General features: G+C 42.2%; 1 protein-coding gene across 3 annotated transcripts in view; it reads left to right on the forward strand.

The window, feature by feature from the left end:
- The first annotated feature begins 6,346 nt into the window (after positions 1-6,346).
- NELL1 (neural EGFL like 1) overlaps positions 6,347-26,935 on the forward strand; it is a 296,603-nt gene continuing 276,014 nt past the window's right edge. For 2 of the 3 annotated variants that reach the window (XM_061355044.1, XM_061355045.1), the window contains exons 1-2: positions 6,347-6,530; positions 10,682-10,810. In XM_061355044.1, the coding sequence (XP_061211028.1) occupies positions 6,482-6,530; positions 10,682-10,810 (178 nt within the window). In that variant the 5' untranslated portion in view covers positions 6,347-6,481. The remainder of the gene's footprint in view (positions 6,531-10,681; positions 10,811-26,935) is intronic. The other variant, XM_061355043.1, reaches the window with a different exon arrangement.

Consider the following 26,935-nt stretch of genomic DNA (forward strand, 5'->3'; position numbering starts at 1 on the left):
TTTTTTTTTTTTTTAAAGAGAACACTCTCAAATGGCTTAACAGTTCTGAATCCTTTCACTTACTAACTTGTCTCAGGACATGCATTGGAACTGGGATTAACTAATTGCAATAAAATTAACTCAGTGTAAGGATGTCAGTTACTGTCTACCTTGAGCATAAAACAGGTATCATTTGAAGGAATAGTGCTAGGTTATGATACCTTCTATTTGGCTTGGATTACCAAACCAGAATGCATATGAAAAATCAAACTGCTTTCCACGATTTATGTAATTAATCTGCTTGCTTTTAATTTAGATGTTGTTCCTGTGCCTGCTAAGTCATTAGCACAGGATTAGGCTTGATTTTGAATCTCTGAAAACAAGCAATAGTGATTTTGTTCTAGCTGATATTTGTATTCAGCTTTGACCTCCATTCCTAAGCTTGCAAAAACATTTGGAGAGGGGGGACAAATGTATCTAAAAATAACTGAAAGTATGGAGTTTTTGCTGTATGGTTAAAGCAGGTTTCTTTTTTTTACATTAGACTTTTTTTGAGAAGTATTTTACTAGCCAAATCTGAATGTTGAGATTAAAGTAACCAGCAGTGTCTTCTTTAAATGAGAAGTCACCTTGAAGTTTGGAGTGAACTTCATTTACCATGTCCTAGAAAAAGCTTGCATGTACTTCGATAATTTTCTAAACTAAATTTTAGAAATTAATTAAATACCAGTAAAGATAAGAAAAAAAAATAAAAGGGAAAAAGCCATATTAGTAAAAAGTGTGATGTACGTACTTGCAGACCTATTTTGTGAGTAAAAAATACTCGAATTTGGTGAAATTATGTTGCATATTTTTTCTTTGAAATTAAATTGAATTTCTGGATGAGCTGAGATGCATTATTGTATGCATTAAAGATTATACTTAATGCAAATGCTTGCCATCTTCAAATTATTTGGGGTCTTCCTAGTGTTTTTAATATGCAATGTTTACAACCTGTGTTTCAGCTAGATGTGGCAGCACTTTGTTTGCAAAAAGAAGGGTTTAACAAAATGACCTTTAATTGAGAAAGACTTGGATTGTCTTTATATGTTGTTTCAATTGGGTTGAAGTAGTCTTTTGCTTAGGTTCTGCTCCACTGACCTCATTAGATGTGCCTCAGCACTGAAGATCATTGCTTTCGATACACTGTGTGGTTTTCTCTTACCATAAAATTCCAATGCCTGGTTTATTTTTAATACCTTTGGCCTTTTTGAATATATGTACAGTTGTATGGATAGTATGTTTTCTTGTTGTCTGTGTTAAAGCATCTGCTTGTTTCTGGCAGACATTGGTTTCCTGTTGGTTTCTTATTCTGCAGGTCCACTTCTTGCAATCAGAGACAGACTTTTTTAGGGATTGTGGGTTTGCAGAGCTTTAGCAAGCAGCATCCCAGAAAGCTTCTCAGCTTCTCTGCTTTGCTAAGTAATGCGGTTGTAAGAGACATTTGTTTCTTTGTTTGTAGCTAAATGGTAGCCACTGTAAAGTGGTCAGAGCTTGATATTCCCAAGGGACTCAGGTTGACAACTCAAGGGCAGGGGAGGGTAGGGGCATTGGGGGTTTCTGCCTTTGTTACCCTCAGGCAGCCAAAGAGAGTAGGTTTTCCTGATGGGTTTAACATGGTGTGAGAACTGGGCTGGACCTTATTGCGTACAATATTATTATTTGTCCATAATGTTTAAATACATCTTCAGGTAACCATTTGCCTTATAGCTATCTTCCATTGTTAAGGAAAACTATTGGTCAACTAAAACCTGCTGTTATCTATCATTTATATTATGTATAATTACCTTGTAAGGTAGATGCTTAGCTGGTATAAACTGTCATGGCTTTGTCTGGGGCTGTGACAGTTCACACCAGCTGAGAATTTGCGCCCTGTGTCCTATGGCACTTTATTAAGGACCCATTAATTGATGGGTTAAATCTTAATTACTTGCGTAATGTCATATATAAATATATATATATATTTACAGGCATTCTGTGGGGTACTGCTGCCTATGGATAAAGATTTGTACCCTAACCAGGTCATTACAATGTTTTTCATTAGCTATATGTGGAGGAGATACATTATGTTACAAAGGATGCATCATATATATCTCATGTACTGCATATTATAATGCTGTATGTTCATAGTTTCAGAAATCATTATTCTTGAGGCCCTACCTCAGATTTTGTATTTATGTGTACAAATGCAATTTATTGTATTATATATTTGCCTATTATATTTGAATGCGATTAAATGAAAATTATTCTATAATGTATGGGCTCTAAAGACTCTAAATAAATGTCCAGTGTTTAAAACAGAAAATACATTGACATTTTCCTGGTGAATGAATTGTGTCTTTTTCTACCGCTGCCTTCCCCACCCACTACACACCACAAACATCATTCTTACTTAACACACAGCCTTAAGGTATCTGAAGAATTGATCCATTTGATTGTTAGAAACCTTGAGCAGCAACTGGCAACAGCCCTCTTGGGAAATGGAGACGTTGCACAGCTGCGGAAGTGAGTATCAGTTAAATGGCTGGGTTCTTAACTGTTTGAGTGCTCTGTAGCTTGTGGAATAATTGATTGACTATCAGGGGACTAACTCTATTTCCTTACATCCTTCTTATCCTATCAATTCAATATCCCAAAGTTTGCTAAAAACAAGAGGTTCCTATCTGCTGGAGATGCAAATGACAGGTGTAAGGGAAGAGCAAGTGAAGGAGGAAAGTGTAAGGATACCTCGTGTTCTTGTATCTTGTTCAAAGCTGAATTCCTGCTGTTTGGTTAGGGCAATGTGCCACAATACCAGTAGGGAAGCAGGTTCTTCCTTTCCCAGCAGCCTGCTGTGGAATTGGTACTCATCCTACCTGCTTCACTGTTGGCAGAGATGAGCTTTTGTCAGGCTTTTCCCAGATACCTGAAGTACAGTGGTCACAATGTGGCATCAAATGTGGCAATACAAGAGATACGAGCATGCTGCCAAGACCATGACAGTAATTTCAGGAGAGAGTCTAATCCTGAAGACAACTCAATAGTGATGCGGCAGGACTATTTTTCAGGAGTTCTGGTAATCAGTTCCCACCCCCCCAAAAAAACCATGTTCTGCCTGTAAGGGTGCATTTCTGAGAGGTGTATGTGCAGACGACGGAAGTGGCAGGGCCTAGCGATTGCAGACTACAGTACTTCTTTGCACACATAAGGCAGGTTTCATCTTGCAGAAGTCTGAGTTTACCAGCAAGCATTGTAAGAGTCCTGAGGGGCAGGCAAGTGTCATTAGTCCATTTTTCAGGAGTAAAAACTGAGGCACACGGAATTTCAGATCTCCAGAGTCTACCAGTGTGAGTCCATGATACAACACATTGATCTGGGGAGTAAGAGGCGGTCCTTTACTGTCACCATTAAGCACTACTGCTTTAAATCTTTAAAACTCATGGGAACAGATGAAAACCCAATGTCTTTTTAACTGGGTTGTATGGATTTAACCAAGCCACATTTTAAAGCAATGTATGTCACTTAACTAACTTGAAGATAGGCACATCTACTTCAGATGTGTGTAGTGTGACATAATTTTACTGCCCCATCCCTGGCAGTGTTCAAGGCCAGCTTGGATGGGACTTGGAGCAACCTGATCTAGTGGAAGGTGTCCCTGCCCACAACAGGGGGTTGGAACTGGATGAGCATTAAAGTCCCTTCCAAACCAACCATTCAATACTTTTAAGAGTCTTTCAGGTACTGAAATTCCTATGGTTGGAATGTAGACTGTGAAGGACATGTGTTATACCAACCGAATAGATTAATTGGTTGTAAAGTTGAATTTAGATTTTGCAGTCTTCAAATGTAAGCTAAGTGTGTGCTTGGGAATGAAAAAAAAAATAAATAAAAGCAGTAGGTATTGCTCCATGGCTGAGTACAGAAATAAACAAATTATTTCTCTTGGTAAGGCCTCATTCTAGTGCATTTGTTAGTGTCCTGGGTTTAGCAGTAGCAGTCATTTTTCTCTTTCTTGGTAGCTGGTGCAGTGCTGTGTTTTGACTTTTGGCCTGGGAACAGAGCTGAAAACAATGATGTTTTGGTTTGGCCAAGGACTTTGTGAGCCTCATGCTCTGCCAGGGAGGAGGGAAGCTGGGAGGAAGCAGAGACAGGACACCTGACCCAAACTGACCAAAGAGGTATTCCATACCACAGCATGTCATGCCCAGGAGGTAACTGGGGGGTTACCTGGATGGGCTAGGGGACTGCAGGGTTGGCGGAGGCATCGGTCAGTGCTTGGTCGGCTGGGGGGGGGGTGAGTTATTGGTCGCCTGGTGATGAGGTGTTGTATTCTCTTCCCTTGTTATTTCCTTTATCATTACTATTATTGGTGGTAGCAGTAGTGATTTGTGTTATATCTTAGATACTAAACTGTTCTTATCTCAACCCGTGGGAGTTGCATTTCTTTTCAATTCTCCTCTCCATTCCCCCAGGAATAGGGGAGGGCAAGAAGGGGGGGGAGTGAGTGGACAAGCTGTCTGGCTGGGGTTAAACCACGACAGTTAGTTATTTGTGTAATTATAAATATGATGTGGATACTTTCAGCATTTTTGACTGATTATATAGTCCTTTATAACTATTTATCAATTGGTAAATATGTCGTATTTTATTCCCACCTCTTTTACATCTACTCTTTTTCTTTGTATTTAGTTTAAGTAGTGACAGGACAAGAGGGAATGGGTTTAACCTGACAGAGGGGAGGTTTAGATTACATCTTCGGCAGAAGTTCTTCCCTGAGAGGGTGCTGAGGCCCTGCCACAGGCTGCCCGGAGAAGCTGTGGCTGCCCCATCCCTGGCAGTGCTCAAGGCCAGGTTGAACGGGGCTTGGAGCAACCTGGTCTAGTGGAAGGTGTCCCTGTCCATGGCAGAGGGTTGGAACTGGATGAGCTTTAAGGTCACTTCCAACCCAAACTAGTCTGTGGTTGTATGATACGTCCTGCTGTTAATTCTTGCTCTTTACTGGCTGCAGAATAAACTTTGTCTATGTGGGTTGGGAGTATCCCTTTGGAGCCAGGCTTTTACAGGATGTGAGCCTTATTCGTGAATTGAGGAGTTATTTTACCCCATGAGCTCAGAGGTCTTTTTTCCCTCTTCTTTCAGCATTTGCTGTTCAGCTGGCAACTGAGTCCTCATGTTCAGCTATACAGTAAGTAATAGTGCTTTTAATTACCTTTTATCTAAGGCACACAACCAACCTTACAACCACTCTGAGAAATACTGGGCCTAGCCAAAAATACTTCATCAAACCACAAAATGCCACAAGCTTTGTGGCTGACAGGACTAACGGTTTAACAGCACGCAGTTAGCAACATAACAATAATTTAGGTCAAAATCAGGAAGCATTCAATGTCCAACCAAGAGTGCAAGAACAGCCTTTCATAGCAATATTATCTAAGCTGAAATCCAGCTTGCTTGCCAGGAGTAATGCTTCACTCTTGCAAGTGCCGTATGTTTTTTTTAATTGCTGTGAATGTCCAGGAACACAGTATTAATTCTTATCTGAATGTCAGGTCTTTCAGCTATTTATGCTTTCAACAAGATTGTATCAGAGTATCACATTTTTTGGTGATAGAGGAAGTTAAATTGCTGCCATTAGAGGAGGTCTAAGAATAGCATTGGCTGGGCGAACATGACTTTTTGTTTTCCATCCATTTGTCCTCTGCTTTTCCAACCTGAGCAATTGAAACTGCTTTTACAATGACAATTGCTCTCCAATGGGTGATCATTTGGGTACTGAGCTGAACTGTGGGAAGACCCCCATCTGTGAGACCAGCTCAAGTCACAGCACTTTTCAGATGCTTGTGTTACTTTGGCAGCACCTGTGGGCTCTTGGGACTTTCTGACCAACAGAAGAATAAAGTTGGAAATGATTCAGGCATTCTTCATCCATGAGGTTGCTCAAGATGTGTTTGAAGCTGTGCTTTAAAGCCTATCACTCAGTGGACTTCCATATTCTATCTCAGAACTTGTTTATTCACACTGGGCATGAATTATTACTAAGACTAAATAGTTAATAACGGTTGATTTTTACTATTTCCATGCCGGGAGCGAAGAGGAAGCGCTGGTACAAGTGTGCTGCCCGACGCCGCGGGGAATTTCCTCTTTCGTGGGAAAGGAGCCGGTTGGGAAGCAGCGAAGGGCTTGGGGAGCGGGGCGAAAGGCCGGCGGGGGCTCACCCCTTTCTCTCGGCTTACCCGAGGCCATGGCCGTGCGGCGGCGCTGGCGAGGCCTGGGGGGAAGGGGGGGGCGCGCGTCACGGCAGGGGGCGGGCGGGGACCCCCCCCCGCTGCGGGGGGGCTTGGGGCCGCGCCTGGGCAGCGGGCGGAGCCGCCGCCGCTGCTGCCGAAGTCGGTCCGCACATCGGAGACTGCGCTGGGATCGGCGCGGCTCTGCTGCAGCCACCGGGAGGGAGGGAGAGGCGGGCGCTGCCGCCCGCGCCGTGCCGATGGGTCTCCTCCTGCTCCTCTGGGCGTGTGCGGCCGCCGCCGGGGCAGGTGAGGGGCCGGGGCTGCGGGGCTGGCGGCCGCTCCTGCCGCCTCTCCGGAGAGCGGGGACTCGGCGTGCAGGAACTTTGCGGGGTGCCGGCGGCGGGCTGCGCCCCTGCGGGGACCGGGAGCGGCATCGGGAGTGGCCCCGGCTCTACCGGCTGCCGCCGCGGCGGAGCCGGGCATCCCTTGCTGCGCGATCTCCGCTGCGCGCAGCACGGCTTTTCTCTAGCGGGGAGCCCCCGGGGGGGCCGCCTCTCCGCGGGTGCGGTAGGGCAGGTGGGGCAAAGTTTTCTGAAAGCGGCCGGGGTGCGCGGTACCGGGGGAACGGGGCAGCGGGGAATGGGGTACCGTGGGAACCCACGTTCCAGGCGGGCGGCGCGGTGTGCCTGCCGGTGCTGTGCTTGCCGCCTTATTCCGACAGCACTGCGTGACCCAAGCACCCTTTCTTGTTCCTTTTGGGAGGCTTTGTTCTCCTTACCTTTGCCACGGGGACCGCGCTTCCTTGATCGGAGGTCGTGAGGGGAACGTTTCTCGATGGTGCTTGTATCTGTTCTCGAGGAGGTTACCCCAAAGGGTTATCAGAAGCGCCAAGGAATCCGTGTTTTTAAATTACAGTTATACTCGTGGCAATTATTATCTCATTCGAATCTACAGATCTGGAGAGGTGCATCATAAAAATAGTTGGAAGAATATACTGCCTGTTCCTTTCGCAGTGGTGTTGACACCAGTTAACGCATACAAGCTTTTGGAATGGTCAGTAGGACCTGAAACTCCCCTTCTTGGAATTGCGATATCAATCTGAAAGTTCTTTGTGTGCAACAATTGCCGCTGAAGTTGTGAGGGGAAAGAGCAAAATGCCTCTCCTAGAGAGAGCTTGCTCTTCACCACATTGATGGGTACATGTGGGTGACTTGCTTGTGTGGAGTGTGCTTTTGGTTAAAGTTTCTCCATCTCTAAAGAGCTCGTTTCACATGTTAAGGAAATAATTAATGTGCTGCATATATTGCATGACTCCACATTAGCTAGATGGAGCGTGGCACGATTGCTGGTGCTTGAGTGGAGGTGATAAAGGTGCAAGCAGAGCATACAAGCTGTTGGAGCTGTGAGGAAGAATTAATTTCCTTTAGGGATTTCCTGGTGACATCATTCATAATCATATGGCTTAATTCTCTAAATCTGCCATGGCGTCTTCAGTTCAGGTTGGGCCAAATCCACCAAGTCTTGAGGTGATTTCTGCTCTCGCCCACCTGGCTGAATTAGTTGGGAGTTCTGCTTGTGTAAGCCACTGATTCAAGAGAAATGTCCCAATTACTTTAAATAGGAATTGAAAGCTGTACCCATAAGGATCAGGCCCAGGCCTTGCAAAGCTCTCCAGTGAGAGCAGACAGGTTGATACTTAATTTTTACCTCAGAAAGAAACAGTCTTGCCAGCTTCTTGTTCCACTGAAGAGAGGCAGCATAAAATAACGAGATGCGAGTGTGGCTGATGTGCCTGTGGTATCTTTCTGATAGGATGTGGGAGACTGCAGGGGAAAATGAGACTTGGTTATCATACTGAAGATGCTGATTTGTTGTCTATTAATTATTAACTAGGCTTTTGAGTGCCTGCTGCAATTTGAAGAGCCAGCACAGGAAAATGACTAGGTATTTAAAACAGTGTAGGCTCTTGCTAAATAGCTGCTGTGGCATTAGAAATAATCTTAGCTTTTGAGAGCGTTTTAAAAACTGTGGGTGCACACTAAAGTTGGCACCCAAGATTCTGCACTGGTGTAAATCGAAGCCTGTGGAGCTACAGTGATCTATACTTATCTAGCCTTAGGTATTCAGGCTGGAATAAAAAGCTTTAATAGAGCAGAGGAGTAACTGTTTTATGGGATTGACCATACTTGCTAGATGTGGTTTCTGCCCTCACCCTCTAGATGCTTGTGGCAGAGCTTTCCTTGCCTTTAATGGGGTCAAGATTTGTCTTCCTGGACATAGTGTGTCCTTTCCGTTGAGCAAGTTTTAGTGCCTACTCGACCTCCCTTCATATTAGGAGGTTTTTGCTGATCTTAATATATCCAACCCCTTTCAAATGAGGAGCAATGTATTCTGTTCTTGGCAGGGATAGCAGGTGCTTTCTTTCCCAGTAAGTACGTTCACACGATTTACAGTGTGTTGCTTATTTTTTTTTCTGAATGAAACCCTTAGAAGAAATGATAAGTCCTTAAGTTTCTCTAGAAAACAGTATTTGCTTTAATGCCTCCCCCCTTTTTTTTTCCCAGAAAGGCCACCCTCTGTATTTATGTACGTGTTTGTGCCTGGAGTTTGTAGGTTCCAGCCCTTGCACTGCAAGAGTTGCTGTAGGTTGGAAATAGATAGGTTGATAAGTTCTCTCCTGGTAATCAGAGGCAGGTACACTGAAGGAAAGCAGTCACTGGTAAATGTTGGCTGTTTCTTCAGTAAACCTTGACTGCATGCAAGTGGTTTGGGACCGGAAGAGCTGGCTGGCTGTTTCTGATGCCCGTGCTGATTCCAAAAGGGGAAGGTGTTGTCCAAAGCATCAGTTGTGGTCCTTCAGTGCCTGGGCAATCTAGGGTTGGTGAAGTCAAAGGTAGTACTAAAAGCTTGATGATGTTGCTGATTATCTGGCAAGTTTTTACCCCTGGAAAAGTTTATCTGGGTTCATATTACCTAATTTAAATTTCCTACGATAAGGTACTTATACCCACATCCTTATGAAAGCACTGTGTATGTACTCACCTGGGTATATTGGCAGTCTTGGAGCTTCAGTTCTACCAGATGCCTCTAGATCTTTATTTTCCTTGTAGAGTAAGGTTGCTAGAGACCTGCTAAAGCTACTACTAAAACTTTCTACTCTGTCCCTTGTGTAGTAGAATCCTCTGCATTAGCACAACACGACGTTCCAACAAGTTTTAATTCTTAAGTAAAGGAAGGAAGAAAGTGCTGTGATACAGATGGCTTATGAGTAGAATACTTAACTTGCTTGTTCTGCACACCTCAGTAATTTCTTAGAGCCCTTCAAAGAGAATTACAAATGAATCAATTTAGGCCTGAACATGAGGCCCACTCTGTGGCAATCAGTCTGGGAATGCTTTAGAGGTAACGCTGTTGCTCGATGGAAGTCAGTAGGACTCTTACCATTGACTTCAGCTGTGTCAGGAGTTTCCTGGAGCCTGTTCTCGATACTGAAGATGTTATATAAAAATTTAATTAAGGAAGTGCTTGCATCCTGCATGAGACATTTGACCTATGTGTCAGGCACAGATCTCATGTCACACGTTTCTATGTTGAGAGAGACACCGTTGTCAGGCTGGCCTCTTCCTATCTCTAGAAAAAGGTCTGTTTAATGAACTTGGTGCACCATAACAATCAAGTTGCCCTGAGCTTTTGAACATAGCAACTTCAGACTACTTGGGGGCATGAATCCCCTCAGGTCCCTGCTAGTTAAGGGAGTGTCAAGCCTGTGTATAAGCCATTTTTAAGGTTTAGATTTGTGCTTCTGGTAAAGGAATGTCTGCTATTTGTAGGTAGGCTTTGTTACATTTCACTGGCACCAGAGGTGTGCTTCCCAAGCAGCACACAACAGTTCTGGGAGTCACCTGGGGCTCTTGGATTACGGGGTGGCATCCTTTGCCCTGCTGCCATATCTTCTCCAGGGTCATTTGGCCCAATTGAGAAGACAGGTTATGAGCTGTGAGGCCTGGTCTGTTAGTCACAGCAAGCTATGAGATGTGAAATTTTTCTTCCTCACGTCTCCCTGGAAATAGTGTGGCCAATAGATGAATGCTGCAAATCTCTTTCATCTTTTTGCCTAGGTGGTTATGCTTTTACTTATTTATTACTCTTTAGCCTTATGAAAGTACTGAATTAGTGTTACAGTTTTAGAATGTTTCAACTTGCGTCTAGTAAAATCTGGGGAAAGGAAATAGTTTCATTAAAAGAATTGGAGAAGAAAATCTCTTTCCTGCAGCAGAGTTGCTGTCTTATAAGTAATTACTGTATACAGTGTGTGTGAATGTAAAGGTGCTATAAATGTCCACACTGCACTAGATATTCTTCTCCATTCTTTTCATTACCTGATTTGAAATAAAAATTGATTTAACACTCTCCCTCCCTTCCTTCCCTCTCTCCCGCCCTCTGTCTGCCTCCAACAGCTGTAGGATTTGGAATGGATCCTGACTTACAAATTGATATCATCACAGAACTGGATCTTGTGAATACAACCCTTGGGGTAACACAAGTGTCAGGACTACACAATGCCAGCAAGGCATTTTTATTCCAAGGTAAGACAAACATCTTCAAATCTCTTACCTAACTTCTGTCTGCATGAGCTCATAAGAGCTTTGATGCCTAGAGTGATTCCCTGTAATGGAGGTCTGACTTAACTGTTGCTTTCTTTTATATTTTTTATTTCAAAATAGCCCTTATTACTTTCCTGAAATACCTGTGGCATTTATTTTTAGTGTGCTCTCAGGTAGCTGCAGTTAGAGATCTTTAGGGAACTGCTTTTTGTGTAGGATTTTAACACTCCCAGTATTTATTTCTGACTAGGTAAGTCAAAGCAGTTCTAAGGCATGGATTTGGTGTATGCATTTTCTCTCTGTGACTGTGCATATGCAGAGACACAGCTAGAGCTGTGTAGCTACAAGAAAACATTTAATATGTTGAAACTGATTAGTAACATGTAACAAGGCTTTCATCAACTTGCTGCAAACTGTTAAAGTGGTAAAGTAGAACAGGATTGCATTTAACTGCCCAAGCTGAGTATCAGGTATGGAATAAGTCACTTAGAATTGTGGTGGGTTTCATGCACTATTCTAATATAATGCTTGTGAGGTGTTCTAAAATGGTGGTGTTTTTATTTTTAGTGAGTGAAATTCATGATGAATTTTAATTACTCGAATTTTTGATGAATTAACAAGTTTTACCATGGACTTAATCTGTAAAGTCCAGATTGCTGTGCTTTACGCTGTGTTGCAGTGTGTGTGTTAGTGTCTCACTTTTTTGCTGTCTGTCCTCTGTAGCCATTTTGAGAGGCAGACAATTATGATCTCATTTAGCTTTTGTTCTGGGTCTGCAGTGCTAACTGACTTCATTGCAAGTTGTAAAAGAAGCTGATCTATAATCTTAGCTCATTCTTTACCTGGCCAAGGCCAGTTTAGGAGCCAGAACAGAGAGAATTCTAGAGAGCTCAGATCTGTTAGTCGTATTTCCAATCTTTTATGGTAGAATGAGGCATAATTTTCACTGATTTCCAGATTAATGTCCAGAAGACATTAATCTAAAGTTATCAATTGTTTGTGTTTTTTTTTTTTCTTTCTTTTTTTCGCCCAATACCCTGACTCCAAGTTTGTGTATTATGGACAAATAGTATTAAAATACAGTCATTCCTTTAAGGACTGCAGTGGCTGAACAGATTCAAAACATTTTAGTATCTCCAATTGCTTTTCTATGCAGTTAGTTGTAGCCACGCTGTTGAACTGTCATGGTAAGTTTTCACACATTGGTAGTCAGAGCTGAAGGGAAGAGACTGAGAAGTGTTTTTTAGGACACCGACTGAAACTGTTGATACTGAAAGTAGCTTTGAAAGCCTAATGGGGAAGATGTTCTTTTTGCCTTGGAGAATCCCACCTGTAGTTTAGAGAAACTTAGAAAAAACTGGTGTAAAAAAAAGGTAGGGCTTGTAAAATTAACATTAGCAGAAAATATGGAAGACAGATGTTCATGGGAAGCAATGAATAAAAATTCACTGTACTAAGTGAATAAGTTCAAAGCCTGTAATGAGGTAAATAAAGTTTTTTTAGCTACCAGAACATAAATTCTTTTTGCTAATGTACACATTTTGTAATGTATCCCTGTGCTTGGGTAACACACCTGGCATAAACCTTGGAAGACAGCTCAGGAAAATTTTTCTCTTCGGTTAAGCCCTTGGGCTGGGGGAAGACTGAAGACCTTTGGTCTGTTACTCCATTCTGAGAGAGGTCTGCGAGGGGTCTTTTGCTGCTGTCAGCAGATGGGACGGAAGTCTGAGGCAGCCCCATTGGCTGCTTCCCTTCTTGTTAGTGTCATTTGTTAAATGTCGGCAGTATGCTGGCAACTGTATGCATTGCCTTTTATTAACAGAGGTGACTTACTTTAGAGCTACCGTTTGGTTGTGTTCCAGTCTTTTGCAGTAAAACTGATGCAGAACTCAGGGCAATGTATGGGTAACTGCTATGACTGAGTTAGAATCTTTTCCTACAGAGATTGGTAAAAAAACCCAGCACACATGACATCCCCTGTGGAGAGAAAAGACTGGAAGTTAGTGCTTATTTTCAAAATCACTGTATCCTCTTGGACTAGTTCTTCCAGTCTCCAAGATGTGTTCCTTTGAGCAAAGCTTTGCTTTAGTTCTTACTGTTTGGGAGTAGCTAGTGCATGCTGTGCCTTGCTGTGTCATGCTGCTCTGGTGTTGTCTTTGGGGCTCTGGGCAGGGGAGGACCTGCTTCACCTGGCAGGCTGATTGCTGAGCATGGAGCCACAGAAAAAGACCTCTTCACTCATAGGCTCTTCCTGCTGAGGATTTCCTAGTTGAGGGAATTAGAAGAATTTGTGAGTATGTTTTTTAGTGTGTGCAGTTTTCCTAGGGTCAGTTTTGCCTGCTGCCTTTGGTAGTGACCTTACAGCAATGTAACAGAGCTTTGAGCTTACAAAAGGTTCCCCATGGATCATTTTCTGTCTTGTAAGATGTATTTTCTGAAATGGCTTTGCTAGAGCAGTTCAAACTGAGAGTTTCTTTGTGTGTCCCTGGAAGTCTACATCTTTGAGGCAAAGAAATGGTAATATTTCCCTACCCCAGATGGCTGTGTGCACAGTTGTAGTGAAAATACGTATTGTTCTCCTAAGTGAGACTCCTGTGAATTAAACTCTTTGAAACAGACACCCTTATGAGTCTTTGGGCATTCCTTTGGTTGCATTTAGAGGAAGAAGCAGGGAATGATGGTTAGACATGCACAAAGGAAAGAGAAACTTATTTTTAGTTAGCTTCTGGATCATTGATACTATCAATTATTACAGTAAGTAACATTGTTTGTATGAAGTTTCTGGGGAGTGATGCCATGGTTTGATTTATCCTAGAGCAAATGTAGGACTCTTTGCCCTGGAGAGTTATCACTTTCAGTCCAAGGCAACCTCAGTGAAGCATTCTGATTTTCTAATAATATTGATAGTAACATCTGAAACTCAGATTTCTATGTGAAGCAGCTTTACAGGGAAAGGAACAAATTCATCTCTGTTGCAAACTATGTGACAGCATGATAGAACTGAAGTGGCAGTTGAGAGATGTGGGTTGCCTTTGAGCAAGCAAACTTGTTCCTAATTCAGAAAGCATAGAAACCTATAATTAAGTATAGTTATCTGAATGGTCCTGTTGGGCCTGGACTTTGATTATTAGAGTATTTCAGCTGGATTTTTGATTGATCAATTCCATTATTTGTGTGTTTCAGTTCCATTCTCTGTGAAGTGGGGATGAGGGAATCAAGCAGTGTAAGAGCTGACAGTGAATTAAATGAAGTATAGATATCTAACTCATAATGGCAATCCTGCAAACAGTCTGACTCTTAAGATCCCGAACATTGTGGTGTGTTGATTATTTGTCTTTTATTTATTTGTAAAATCAAGAGTGGGGAAAAAAAGCCCTGGTGTTGGGGTGGTGGTTCTAGCACAAAAGGGACAAAGGAAGGTGAATGGAGATTCTTGAGTAGAGTGCTCTTGGGGAATAGGGTACCCAAGAACCAAGTATCTGACCCCACATCTCCTTGCCTCCATCCAGGGGTCCAAAGAATTCTAAGAAACAGTCCTGGGGGTGGGAGGGAAATCTACTTCAAAGAAAAATATTAATTGTCCATCTAATGCATTACAATAACATCTTAGGAACACTGAGTGAAAAACATCTGTAAATAGTATCTTACGAACATGACAAATTGATACTGAAATTCCTAGAACAGGATTATAAGGAAAGCCTGAGCCATGGAGCTCAGTCCTGCTGTATGTTTAGCTAGCAGGAAAGCTGGGCTTGTTTTGACCCTGTAGGTAGAAACCTCACCAGGATCTTGAGATTGGTGGCAGAGAAAGACTCTCATTATAAGTAAGGCAGGAGGAGGTAACTAACTGGTCGTCCTGTTTCTAGCTAGACTGAACTCAATTTTTAGCCTAGCTGTTAAATTATGTGATTACCTTAACCAGTCTGACTTTTGTTCTGTGCTCAGTTCTCACTGGCAAAGTAAAATTGTATTCCTTTTACAACCTGTCAGCTATGCCTGTTTCTTTTTAATTCCCCTTTTCTCAACATCTATTTTTGAGCTAACAGAGGCTTAAAGCCTTTATTTATAAAGCAGTCTCCCCAAGATGTTTATTAAGGCTTTGCTGTTCCCTTTCTTAGCAATCTGGCTGTATTTTTCAACTAAGTCTTTAAATTAGGAATGATCTTTGTATTACATAGACTATGTAAAGCATTAAGTAAAATAAACCACCAAGTACAGTTTAAAGTCTAGCTATATGTAGTCCTTTCTTCCTTGACTGTTTCTTTATGTGTATTAAACAACCACTGGATTTATAAGAGAAAGACCTGGCCTGCAGCATATAGTTCAGTCATTCTCCTTCTTCCCACTTTGTACTGGGGACTGCTGAGTTCTTTTCTGTTCAACCGTAGCTCCAACGGGAAAGGTGAAAGAATAACAAGCATCTTAAAGCACAGAGAAAGGCAATGCTTTTGTTAGAGAAGAGTGAATCTTGTCGAGTTCCTGAAATAAAAGAGCCGTCCTGCTTCAGGCCAAAAGAGAGAGCAAAGCTGCAGTACCAAGAGGGGGTAGAGGTGCCTCCCAGCAGGCTCACTTGAGCTTCCAGATGCAGTACAACCCGCTCTATGAGTGTTTCCTCTCAGTGTGTTACAGAGCCTAATTTTTCATTTTAGACACCTTCCTCCTTGACTTGCTAATTCCATGCTTGGAGAGCAGAGATCTTTCCTGAGCCTGCTCTAGGATTCAGAGTCCTTAAAGGCAGCTTTTGTGGTGCCAAAGTGGAAGGGGTTTGATTGCTGGCCAGCTTTGGTGTGCTTTGAGATTGGTGGATAAGGACTGCGTAAGTTGGCCTGGCCATCAAGAGTGGGCACATACCCTTTATATCAGGGGTGCAGTTGTTGGGGTACACTTGTTATGCCCTGGCCACGTGTGTGGGGCAGTACCTCAGCACTGAAGTGTCCTCTGTAAATTCAAAGGCCAGGTGAGTAGGCAGCTGCCTTCCTCATCCGTGTGTGAACATCTCACCTGAGCCTCAGTTAGCTGTGTGCTGTGGCTGAGGTTTTATGGGATCATAGAATCCTAGAATGGTTTGGGTTGGAAGGGACCTTGGTTCCTTGCTGTGGTAAGCACACATTGCTTCATGCTTCAGTTATTTTTTCTTTCCTGGGGTGGACAACAGGGAGGTCTGCAGCAAGGGGGAGAGATAAACTTCAGCTTTGGAGTTGGGAGGGGAAGGAAAAGAACATCTGTTTCTTCATTTTACCAGGCACTTCCCATCGCCTGCATGGGCTCTTCGGAGGTGGGGAGAGGGGCCGGCACTGCCCTGAGGTGGGGTGGCTGGAACTGGTTGTGTCCGGGTAGGGCAACTCCCACCTCTTGTCACAGAGGCACTGGCGCCTCACCACATGGTTTGGGTCTATCTCCATGGGAATTCTACCAGCTCTTTGAACTTGTATGCTTTATTGAGCTCCATTTGTTTAAAGGGAAGAGTGAGCTTTGTTCCCTGTTTCTTCTTGTGCAGGTCTGCACTAGTTTCCACAGGGGCATGGTGGGTTTTACCCTGTTGATGTCTGTGGAGCACCTGTCCTGGGTTTGTGGGACCTCAGGAAGGAAAGGCAGCTGCTATCATATCAAAAGCCTTTATAAGCAAAAATAGCATCTGTAAGCAAAAAAATAGCATCTGTAAGCAAAATAGCATCTACATCTGAGTTGAGGGTCACCTCTCACGCTGATCATAGAATCATAGAATAGTTAGGGTTGGAAAGGACCTTAAGATCATCCAGTTCCAGCCCCCCTGCCATGGGCAGGGACACCTCACACTAAACCATGTCACCCAAGGCTCTGTCCAGCCTGGCGCTGAACACTGCCAAGGATGGAGCATTCACAGCTTCCCTGGGCAACCCATCTAGTAACACTGCAGGTGTTGCTTCCTCAGTGCTAAATGCTACTCTTTCCCTTCTGCTGAGATCTCGCTTCTGAGATTCTCTGCTCACCATCAGAACTGATGGTTTACTCAAAGCTGATCCACTTTTGCAGCTTGCAAAGGCAATGCCTTTTGTGGTGTTGAAGACAACAATGCACACCTCTGCTTGCCCTTGGTGGTGGCTCATCACCTGCGGCTGTGTGGAGGTGGTGGGGACCAAACCAGTGTGAGTCTTTCCCCATGACGGGGGTTTGTGGGGTGATGGGAAATATGGCTCATCCTGTGGCTTGAGAGAGCAGGATCCTTGCTGGCCTTCTGCACTCATCCCCTGGGATGTTCTCCTGCTTTTACAAGCTCCAGCCTGGCCCTTAGGAGCTGTGGAGGCTGCTTGCCATCCTAGAGAGGTGCGAGTCCCCTCAGCGCTTTCAGCCCTTTGTCAAAGCTGCTCTGTAAAGCACCACTGAAATAGGAGTTACAGTAAGATGCCAACAGCTGGGCTGGCTGCACCCAAGAGGACAGAGGAAAGTGTAGTGTGCTTTATCATAGAGTCATAGAATAGTTAAGATTGGAAAAGACCTTAGATCATCTGGGTTCAACTCCCCTGCCATGGCAGGGCTGGTTTCTGAGCTTGTGCCCATCAGCATGTCATAGGTCTTGATCTCTTTTTGGGATCTCAGGTGCTTTTCCTGCTTTCTCCACTTCCTTCCCAGGGCTTTGGGGAATCTGGAAGGGAGAGAGAAATAAAGCTGGAAACGTAGGGACAAGGACTGGGAGGTGAAGTGATGATAAAGAACTGAAAGTTCCGAAGTGGTAGTGCTGTAATGTATCTGTGTATGTAATGCTGTAATGTAGTATCTGTGATGTGTGCTGATACTTAACAAGTGGTTTTGGAGGATACAACATGGATAATATGGGGGTTTTAATAGTGATTTAGAACCTCTTAGTGATTTAGAATTTAAATTTTGCTGTGCATTCGTTGTTCACTTGCAAAGTTGAGGTACTAATGCCCTTTCCTCTAATAAGAGTGGTGTGAAAAGAATTCATTAATATTTGTTGAGGTCTTGGATACTGTGCTGGAATAATTACCATAGTCATGGTCTGTTCTGTCTTCAGAGAAGGATTTGAATACAGTAGATATACTGTTCAAGGTAAGCCTTGAACAATAAAAATAAAACAAAACTTCATATCCTTTTTGTTAAGTAAATAGGTTTTGCTCTTTGTTCTTTACTTTTTGCCCTGAGACAGGGACCCTCTGGAAAGTGGATTTGTGATCCTGTATTAAGAATGGTGTTGGAATGCACATCCTGCAGGGTTGAGCAAGGTTTGCCTGTGAGACTTGAACTCGAGCCCTAACATCTGTCTAACCTAGCATTTACATATATTTTTTTAAACATAGCTAATATTTTAATGTGTTTTGTAATTTTTTTTTGCAATTAAATCATTAGGCAAAGTAATTTTTTTCTTTTTCCTTTGCAAAAATGACAGTTTTCAGAACAGAGAAGTTATGTGGAGTTGGAATACAATGAGCTGAGAGGTGATGAATGAGATGAATCATCTTTGATGGAGGGAATTAAAGATCACTTGAGACATAATTATTGAACAATGCTTTCAGGCTTTCATGATACAGAAACTACCACTAACTTTGTCAGTTCCCAGAAGTAGTTCTTAAAACACACTTATATACCCATCCAGTGTTGGCTGTTTGCACTCTTGCTTAATGTTTGAATTATGTTAGAAATCTGCCCAGGAGTAGCATTTAGTGAGATAAAGGTATAACCTGTAAATCCTTGCTGTTTCTTGGTCCATATCCTCTTGTTTCAAACATGCCTACCCCCCAGGCAAGTGAGTGCCGGCTAAAATAGAAACCCAGTCACATTAAACGACAGTGACCAATTTCTGCTTTTCCCATGCTGAATGTTGTCATGCTGCCTTCTGTTACTTGACATTTTTTTGGGTTTCCTGTCATGTCTGTAATGATTATGAAAGAATTCTGAGCACACGTTGCCTCTGTCCTTGGCAGTTATTTTTGCTTTGCTGGGAGACAATAATTGTGCTACTTGTCTGTCTTCATTGCCAGGGTGATATGTACAGAGGGGAAGTGGGATAAGCACTTCAGTATTTCTGTAGTATGCTAAAAGCTTTGAATGCTTCTGGCAACCTGTTGACGAAGTCCTGTAATGAAGATAAGCAGAAAGAAAACAAAAGGTCTCTGCTCTTCAGTGGGCAGAGAGGGGAATGCAGAAATTAGTTTCTGATACTGCTAGTAAGTGCAGCATTGCACACTGCCTGAGCATCTAGGTGCTTACAATGAAAGTGAATTAGTTTAGATAAAAGTAAGAATAACAGTTTGAGTTTCTTGTCATTTCACCAGAACAGAAATACAACAGAAATGTCTTTTTCATAGAATCACAGACTGGTTTGGGTTGGAAAAGAGCGTAAAGCTCATTCAGTCCCAAACCCCTGCCCCAGGCAGGGACACCTTCCACTAGACCAGGTTGCTCCAAGCCATGTACAAGCTGGCCTTGAATGCTGCCAAGTTTTTGGCAAACTTATACTCTGAAGTCGTATCATACTCCACGCAATCAGGTTTTATCAGCTACATATTTAGTAAATGGGTATTAAACAGGAGAAAGCATATAGTTTTTTTTGTAACACCTAGTTAGACAGGTGCAGGTGCTACTCAGAGCCCTGAGGGGCTGAGGTAAAGTAGTATGGTACCTGAGCTGTGCCGAACAGTGGTGAGTACCCCTCAGTGGAGTATCCAGGCCAAGTTCAAGGCAAGTCCTTGCACCTGATATTTCAGTTCTGAGTCGCTGGAAAGGTGTTGGGGTAAAAGAGAGCAGAACTGGAGTGTTACTTGGCACTGCTGAATTAAACTTGAAGTGCAGAGGGGGGAAAAGAAGCGCTGAAGAATTGAGTTCTTGCAGTGAAACAAGGTGGCCCATTATGGTTGTTTTTGATCCCAATTGGTTTTTAAACTAATTCGAACAGAAAAGTGTTAATATCCATTTGGTAAGAATATTTACCCTCATCCTACTTGATTATATTATTTTGAAGCAGAGTTGCATTTTCTGCCTGAAAGGAAGGTGGTTGGTTTTTGTTTTAAGATTTTTTTACCTTTACAAATACACAAAGGCAGATATAATCAGACCTAATGAAAGAAGCAGGCATGGCCCATTTCCTGTGGTGAAAAATCGTGTTGTCTTCAACTACCTATCCAGAATAAAAATTAGATGCTACTCAAGGCCTCAACCTACTTCTTCTGTGCCAGATTCTAGATTAATCTTCTCACCTGCAGTGTGTCTGTATAAATGACATGAAAGGGGCAATTTTTCCTCTTAATTTTTCATTTTTGCCATGTAAATGGTGTGAAGTAATCATGTTACCCTGTGCTGGTTTATGGCATGGGTTTGCCTTGCCTTTTGTGGCCTATTCAATAATACAACATGCAGAACAGGAGATTTATTTATTTATTTTTTTTTAATAGAGCAGACAAAAAAATTGGTTTTGGCACTTGAGGTCCACTAAAGCATTACAACTAAGTCCTTAAGTATATAGGTTACCTGCCTGCTAAAAGAGCAAAGTTGGTTCTCTAGTTCTGACAATGGGGATCTGTCAATCACTGTTTTTGAGCAGTAGATACTGTAGCTGAGCACTGATGTTTTGGCTTTTGAAAAACTTCTCAGTACAGTCTTTCTGTCCCCTATTGTCCCTCCTTGTGTGACAGCATTTCTTACATAGTTAAAGCTTAGTTTCCAACTGGTCCTTTATGCTATAAATAGGAAATAAATAGTTAAGAAGCACTGCAGGTGCACGTACTATTTTCCTGAATCCATCCTCCCCTTGGACACATGGGTGATTTATCACTCCAAAGCTGTGAGTTTTCCATTTGGCATCAGTGGGAACAGACATCTCCTACAGCAAACAAGTTGGTGTTGTGAAGCTTAGTTCTGTGTCATGTCCCCCCCCGCTTTTATTTTTCATTTTTTCTTATATTTTGTTTTCCCTTTTGTTTAAGTCTTTTGTAAGCTGGAAGGTAGCAAAGATGTCTGAGAGTGCAACGTGTAAAACTGGGTCTTGGAGGTTAAATACTCATTGCTTCTACAGTATCATAGAACGGTTTGGGTTTGAAGGGACCTCAAGATCATCTTGTTCCAACCCCCTCCCATGGGCAGGGATGCTTCACCATAGACTATGTCACCTGAGTCTCTTATCCAACTTGGCCTTGAACACTGCCAGGGGTACAGCATTTACCACTTCTCTGGGCAATCTGCTGCAGTGCCTCACCACCCTCACAGGGAGGAACTTCTCCCTTATATCTAACCTGAACTTTCCCTGTTTAAGTTTTAACCCATCACCTCTTGTCCCGTTGCTGCAGTTCCTGATGAAGAGTCCCTCTCCAGCAACTTTGTAGGCCTCCTATGTAAGGCTGCTATGATAATGAAAGTCTATCTACAGATGGCATGTAGACCTGCCTGGCTCCTCTCTCTCCACTTTGTCTCATTGTGCATAACAATGGTGAAATTTTAAAGCCTATTATTGGGGACTGGGGAAATTAACAAAGCCAAGATGTGTGGGAGGAGATTGAGGCTTGTGTGTGTCATGATTTTTCTTGAGCTGTGGAGGTCTCTACGGATGTTCATCATTCTGTTTGGAAAATGAAGCAGCACAGCCTTAAAACATGATATTTGTCAAATAATTTGGTAAACACCAATGATTTGGAAAGCTCATGTACTGCACTTTATCTCAAGCATCCTTTTAAGAGATCTACTGACAAGTTGTGGTAGGAGGATTCTGTCAGTATTGAGTCCAGTAAACTTACAAGGGAAATGATGGAAGTTCTTTCTGTTTACTGCATCACAGTTAGTTATGAAGCCAGAACAAAATCAGGGTTTTTTTTATTTTCGTGATAGGGTTGTGGACACATTTGAAAGTCATGTCCTGTGTGTTAGCCTTTTGTTCTCTGATGTTGGCTGTGCTTTTAATGGCTCTTGCTGTCTTGTGAGTACCAGGTTTCAGCTGAGATATTCTGCCTTTCTATCTTTATGCCATCCTAATTGTTTCAAAATGTAGTCATTAACAAAAAAAGAGTAAACATTATTGCTAGTGTTCTTGCTAAGGCAAGAAAGGCAAAAAAGGGGGACACATGTGGCAGTTCTATTTACATAAAAGCTTATTTTCAGAAACAAAGGCTTATGGAGCAAAAGGGATCTCTCAGTACCCCAAGCACGTTTGCTGTTACGGATGAACCCACAGCAATGGATGCTATCAAAGTTGTCATATTTTATTCATGAGTTCTGGTATGCTTGGGTGAAGTAAGAAAAGCAATGCTCCAAATCATAATTATGGTGTAAAAAGAGAAAACAGTTATTATTGTGACATTTTCTGAAAATTCTTATATCTCTCAAATAATTCATATAAAACTTGCAGAGAATGACTAAGTGTGTTTGCTGTAGTTATGATTCTTTGTTGAGGGTGTTGTGGAACATTTCACAGATAGAATTTATACATATTTTGGGAGAATATATAAATGTGTGCTTATGTGTGTTCCAAGAAACAAAGGCAACTAGAATCTTGAATACAAACATAAAGAGGCTGACAGCGGAAATTATACTTCAGTGGAGAAGGGCTTTGACAAATATATTATGCTCATGCTATTATCATGCAGTTAATAAATAAAACAGACACCCAGGATTTAATTTGCTTCAGCAGTAACATGGAAGTGATTTTTCTGATGGAAGGGAAACAGAAGAGAGAATTAGTCCACAAAACACATTTGTTTAATATTTGTGCAAATCATATGTAGAAAATAAAGGAAAACCATAAGATTTTAGTTATGAATGAGTTCAGTGGTTTAAAAGTAATTAAAAACTATTAAATGTGTCAAGTCGTTGAGAGTTCCTGAACCAAGCAAGCACTTCAGCATATGCTTCCTGTGAACTTTATGGATAATTTCATTGCCTTTAGTTGGATTATTCATGTGCTAAAAGGCTTTACTGGACTGGAAATTAAAACCTTTGTGTGGGTGTAGCCAGGTCTGTTAGCTACCCAGTGCCATCAGTAGCATTAGGCATTGCAACCTCTCTTTGCAAGTAAAGAAGCTGAGTTGGAGGTTTCTGCTTTCCTGGAAGTTCCCTCTTAATGAACTGTTTAAAACTAGTATTTTGATTTAAATGTTTAAGAATGCAGGTTCTCACCAGGGAGACAAATTCTGATTTCTGTGTGGCCTTGATGAAAGTAGACTGGGATTTTCATCAGAGTTAAAGTAATATAGGCATTAGCTTCTCTCCTGCTTCTTGTTGACTATGTCTGTCATATTCATGTTAAACTTAGGAATCCTAAAGCACTTCAGAAGTACTTGATATTAGTATTTAATTTTAATTCTGTTGCCATAAATGAGCAGCATTTATTATTACCTGCAAGAAGGAAGAGTGCTGAGCGACACATCCCATTTATTACATATTGCTTAAAAATACAAATGAATCTAATCTCTCTGCATGCTGTATTGAAAGAACATTAATTTTGTTTCTAGTTTACAAACACACTGTGGGATATAGTGGGAGGAAATAAGTTCAAACTCCAATTAGTAGTTACTTGCAAAACTTTTAGATCTGACTTTTAATTCTAGATGGTGCTCACCTTCTGGTATCATCTTAAGTTTCTTTTAAACAAATGTGGGTAAAGAACATGTTTTGTCAAGTTCAGTGTGTGTTATCATTTTCTAAAAGTTTTAATTTTTGGAGTGTGTGACTTTGAGCATACCTGAAAATGTTTTGTAGAAGGGGAGGAAAAAAATTGCTTGGCTTGCTTTTGCATGAAGCCAGAACAGAAACAGTGATTTTTGGTGGCTCGTTATTTTGTGTAACATTAGGGTTCAGTATACTCTTAAAATAGATCCCTGAAGTGGACAGTACTCCTGTAAAATGAGCAGCATATCAGCAATGATTCTTAGCATTTATTGCTTTTCCCAACATTGCATATGTTGAACATGCCAGTGTTGCTAGTGTGGTTCATGCTCTTTCTGTTCAAATGTTGTTATTTTTCCAAATAGCATCTTTATGATCTCAGTGATGGGATACCTTATCTGATATAGATGAACAGTGGAAAAGATGTTATCATCAGTGATGCCTGAATTAATTCACTTACAACACATGTAATTTGATTAACTCACATGATTTAAGAGCAGATGATGTGCTTTTACTGCTACCATAAATTCTGGAGCATTTCTACCAAGCATTTCATTTAAGGCACTTGTAAATAGTCTTGATTTCAGCATGAGTCCCTTGAGGAAACAACGGAGCTTACCTGAGAAGGAGCTTGAGCCTGTGCCTGAGCTCAGTTAAAAGTGGCTGCCTTGAGTAAGAGGATATGTAGACTTGGCAAGGTGATCACCATTGCTCTCAGCAGGAAACTTGTTGCAAGGCCATTTGGCTTACTCCAGTGTTCTGATTTTGCTCCATAATGGCCAAATATTTTAAAGGCATCACCAGTCGCTGCACAGTGTGTGTGCCCAGGCCTGCTGCTCATCCTGCTGCTGGAGGGATGACTCCAGTGCTTGCTTTGGTCATTCTGTCCATTTGGGAGAAGAGAAAGAATAAGATACGGAGACCCACATGAGGTGAAAGAAGGGCAGCTTCTCAACATAGGCTTTGCTATAGCATTCTGCCTCTGTGCTTTCTGTTATCACCTAGGGCAGCTTTTGCTAGATGGGACTTTAGAGGCATAGGTGGCTGCCTTCTCTCTTGTCACATACTCATTTCCACTATTGTGCAGTGTCTGCTTCTCTGTTTGTTCCAGAGTACTAGATTTCCATGATTCAGTTTGAAATGCTGGTAAAGCAAATGAAGGACTTTAGACTCTCTGACAACTACTTAATTAACACGAGTGTGGTCATTCCAGCTAGTGCTTGAGTCAGGCCACTTTTCAAGAAGTGAAGAGTCTGACATTAAGCCACTGAATCAACTAAATTATTGGTTGGGGAGAAACTTGATTTGGTAAGTATGCTCTGATTTCTGAAGTCAGTAGCTCAAAATTCTGCTGTCCCTGCCATCTGGAGTTTTAGGACCGGGTTTGCAATTGCTTCCTGGAAGGAATGAGATCTATGTATATAATTCTAAATGCTGGATTAATTTTGTTAGGAGAGGCCTAGTTGTAAACTGGTTTGCAAACATGCATATCAAATCAACAGCAATGTACACTTATTGCCAGGGTAGTTTTGCATCATGCAAAAGGAGAATTTACATTGAGTTATACCATTTTTCTACCTCCTCTAGCAGAACTGCTTTTGCTGTATAGTCATGGGAACTCACCTTTCATATTCACCGTGATAATTGCTGTATCCTTTAATTTAATGAAAACCCATTAAACTGAAACAATAATTAAAATGAGACATCATCTCTGTAGGAGGTTTGCATATTAAAATCACCAAGCATTTCACTGCAGATGGATCTTATTCTTGAGAAACAGTGTCTGAAGCAACATGTAAAGAATGATTTATAATGAATAATCATAATTTAGAAAGCTGTGCTGTTGAACGTGGTATCACACTGTTTATCCCTGACTCTGAGTGGATCTAGAAAGGCAAAAGCATTTACAGTGTCTTTTCATAATGTTGAGAATACCTAGAAGCAGAGCAGTGCTTGTGAGGAAACATTATGCCCTCTTTAATCCTCTCTGTTTAGCATGGTTTTAAGAGAAAGGTGAGATCTTTTCAATTCATTCTGGGTTGTTGGTGGGTAGAAGAAGTGCTGATCTTCTCTGTTACAGTGCTGAGGTGCCTGGAGAGCATCATGGTGCCTGCTCAGCACCCTAATGTAATCTTGCTTTTATTTTCCCTTGGCAGTCATAGAATCCTAGAGTCCTAGAATGGTTTGGGTTGGAAGGGACCTTAAAGCTCATCCAGTTCCAACCCCCTGCCACAGGCAGAGACGCCTTCCACTAGACCAGGTTGCTCCAAGCCCTGTCCAACCTGGCCTTGAACACTGCCAGGGATGGGGCAGCCACAGCTTCTCTGGGCAACCTGTGCCAGCGCCTCAGCACCCTCACAGGGAAGAACTTCTGCCTAAGAGCTCATCTCAATCTCCCCTCTGTCAGGTTAAAGCCATTCCCCTTGTCCTGTCCCTACAGGCCCTTGTCTGTATGTTACTTGTATGTACTGAGGATTGTTTCTTGAGGAGCAGGAAGGAGTGGGCATCTATCACCAGTAGTGTTTTTTTTTTTTTTTTTCTTCTTCTTATCAGTTCTTCAAAAGGTGATGGGAACCAATATGCAGAAAGGAGACTGTACGCTGTATCCCACTTGGCTTTCGTGAAGCACCTGGTTTTAGTGAGCAAGAAGGGATTTTTCTGATGCTGTTTGTGTGTTTTCATCCTGAGCAGCTGTTAGCAACTGTCTATACTAAGAGTTGCTAGTTTTGTATCTTCCTTCTGCTCTTGGTTCAATTTTTTGAAAGCTGATGACTTAAAAAAGATGTGGCATGATTGGAGTTTTTGATTTTTTTTTTTCTTTAAATAGAGACTTCAGTTTTACTGGATTTTGCCCGTAGCAGTGTAAAAGCCAATATGCTGCAATATTTAATTCTTTAGATGCTGTAACTGAAATGCATATTCTATGTTGTTGCACGGTGATTTCCTATTTGGCTGTCCAGAGTGACTGTGCAAAGGTTCTCCTGAAAGCGTGGGGAAACAGATAGCTTTGAAATGATTGAAGGGACCAATAAAGCAATGCATTCTGCAGGGGTTTTTCTGTCAAAGTAAGGGTGTAAAAGGAAAAGGTATTCAAGCAGGCTGGTGAGTGAGGAAACATTCTTTACTGTGAGGGTGGTGAGGCACTGGAACAGGTTGCCCAAATAAGTGGTAAATGCTCCATTCCTGGCAGTGTTCAGAGCCAGGACAGAGCCTTGGGTGACATGGTCTAGTGTGAGGCATCCCAGCCCATGGCAGGGGTTGGAAACAGATCACAGAATCACAGAATAGTTAGGGTTGGAAAGGACCTTAAGATCATCTAGTTCCAACCCCCCTGCCGTGGGCAGGGACACATCGCTCTAAACCATATTACCCAAGGCCTTGTCCAACCTGGCCTTGAACACTGCCAGGGATGGAGCATACACAACCTCCTTGGGCAACACATTTCAGTGCCTCACCACCCTAACAAGAAAGAATTTCCTCCTTACATCCAATCTAAACTTCCCCTGTTTAAGTTTTAACCCA

Source organism: Neopsephotus bourkii, unplaced genomic scaffold (genome assembly GCF_033783945.1).
Source record: "Neopsephotus bourkii isolate Nb327-2 ecotype Australia unplaced genomic scaffold, CSIRO-AGI_Nbou_v1 NB_768, whole genome shotgun sequence".
Lineage (NCBI taxonomy): Eukaryota > Metazoa > Chordata > Aves > Psittaciformes > Psittacidae > Neopsephotus > Neopsephotus bourkii.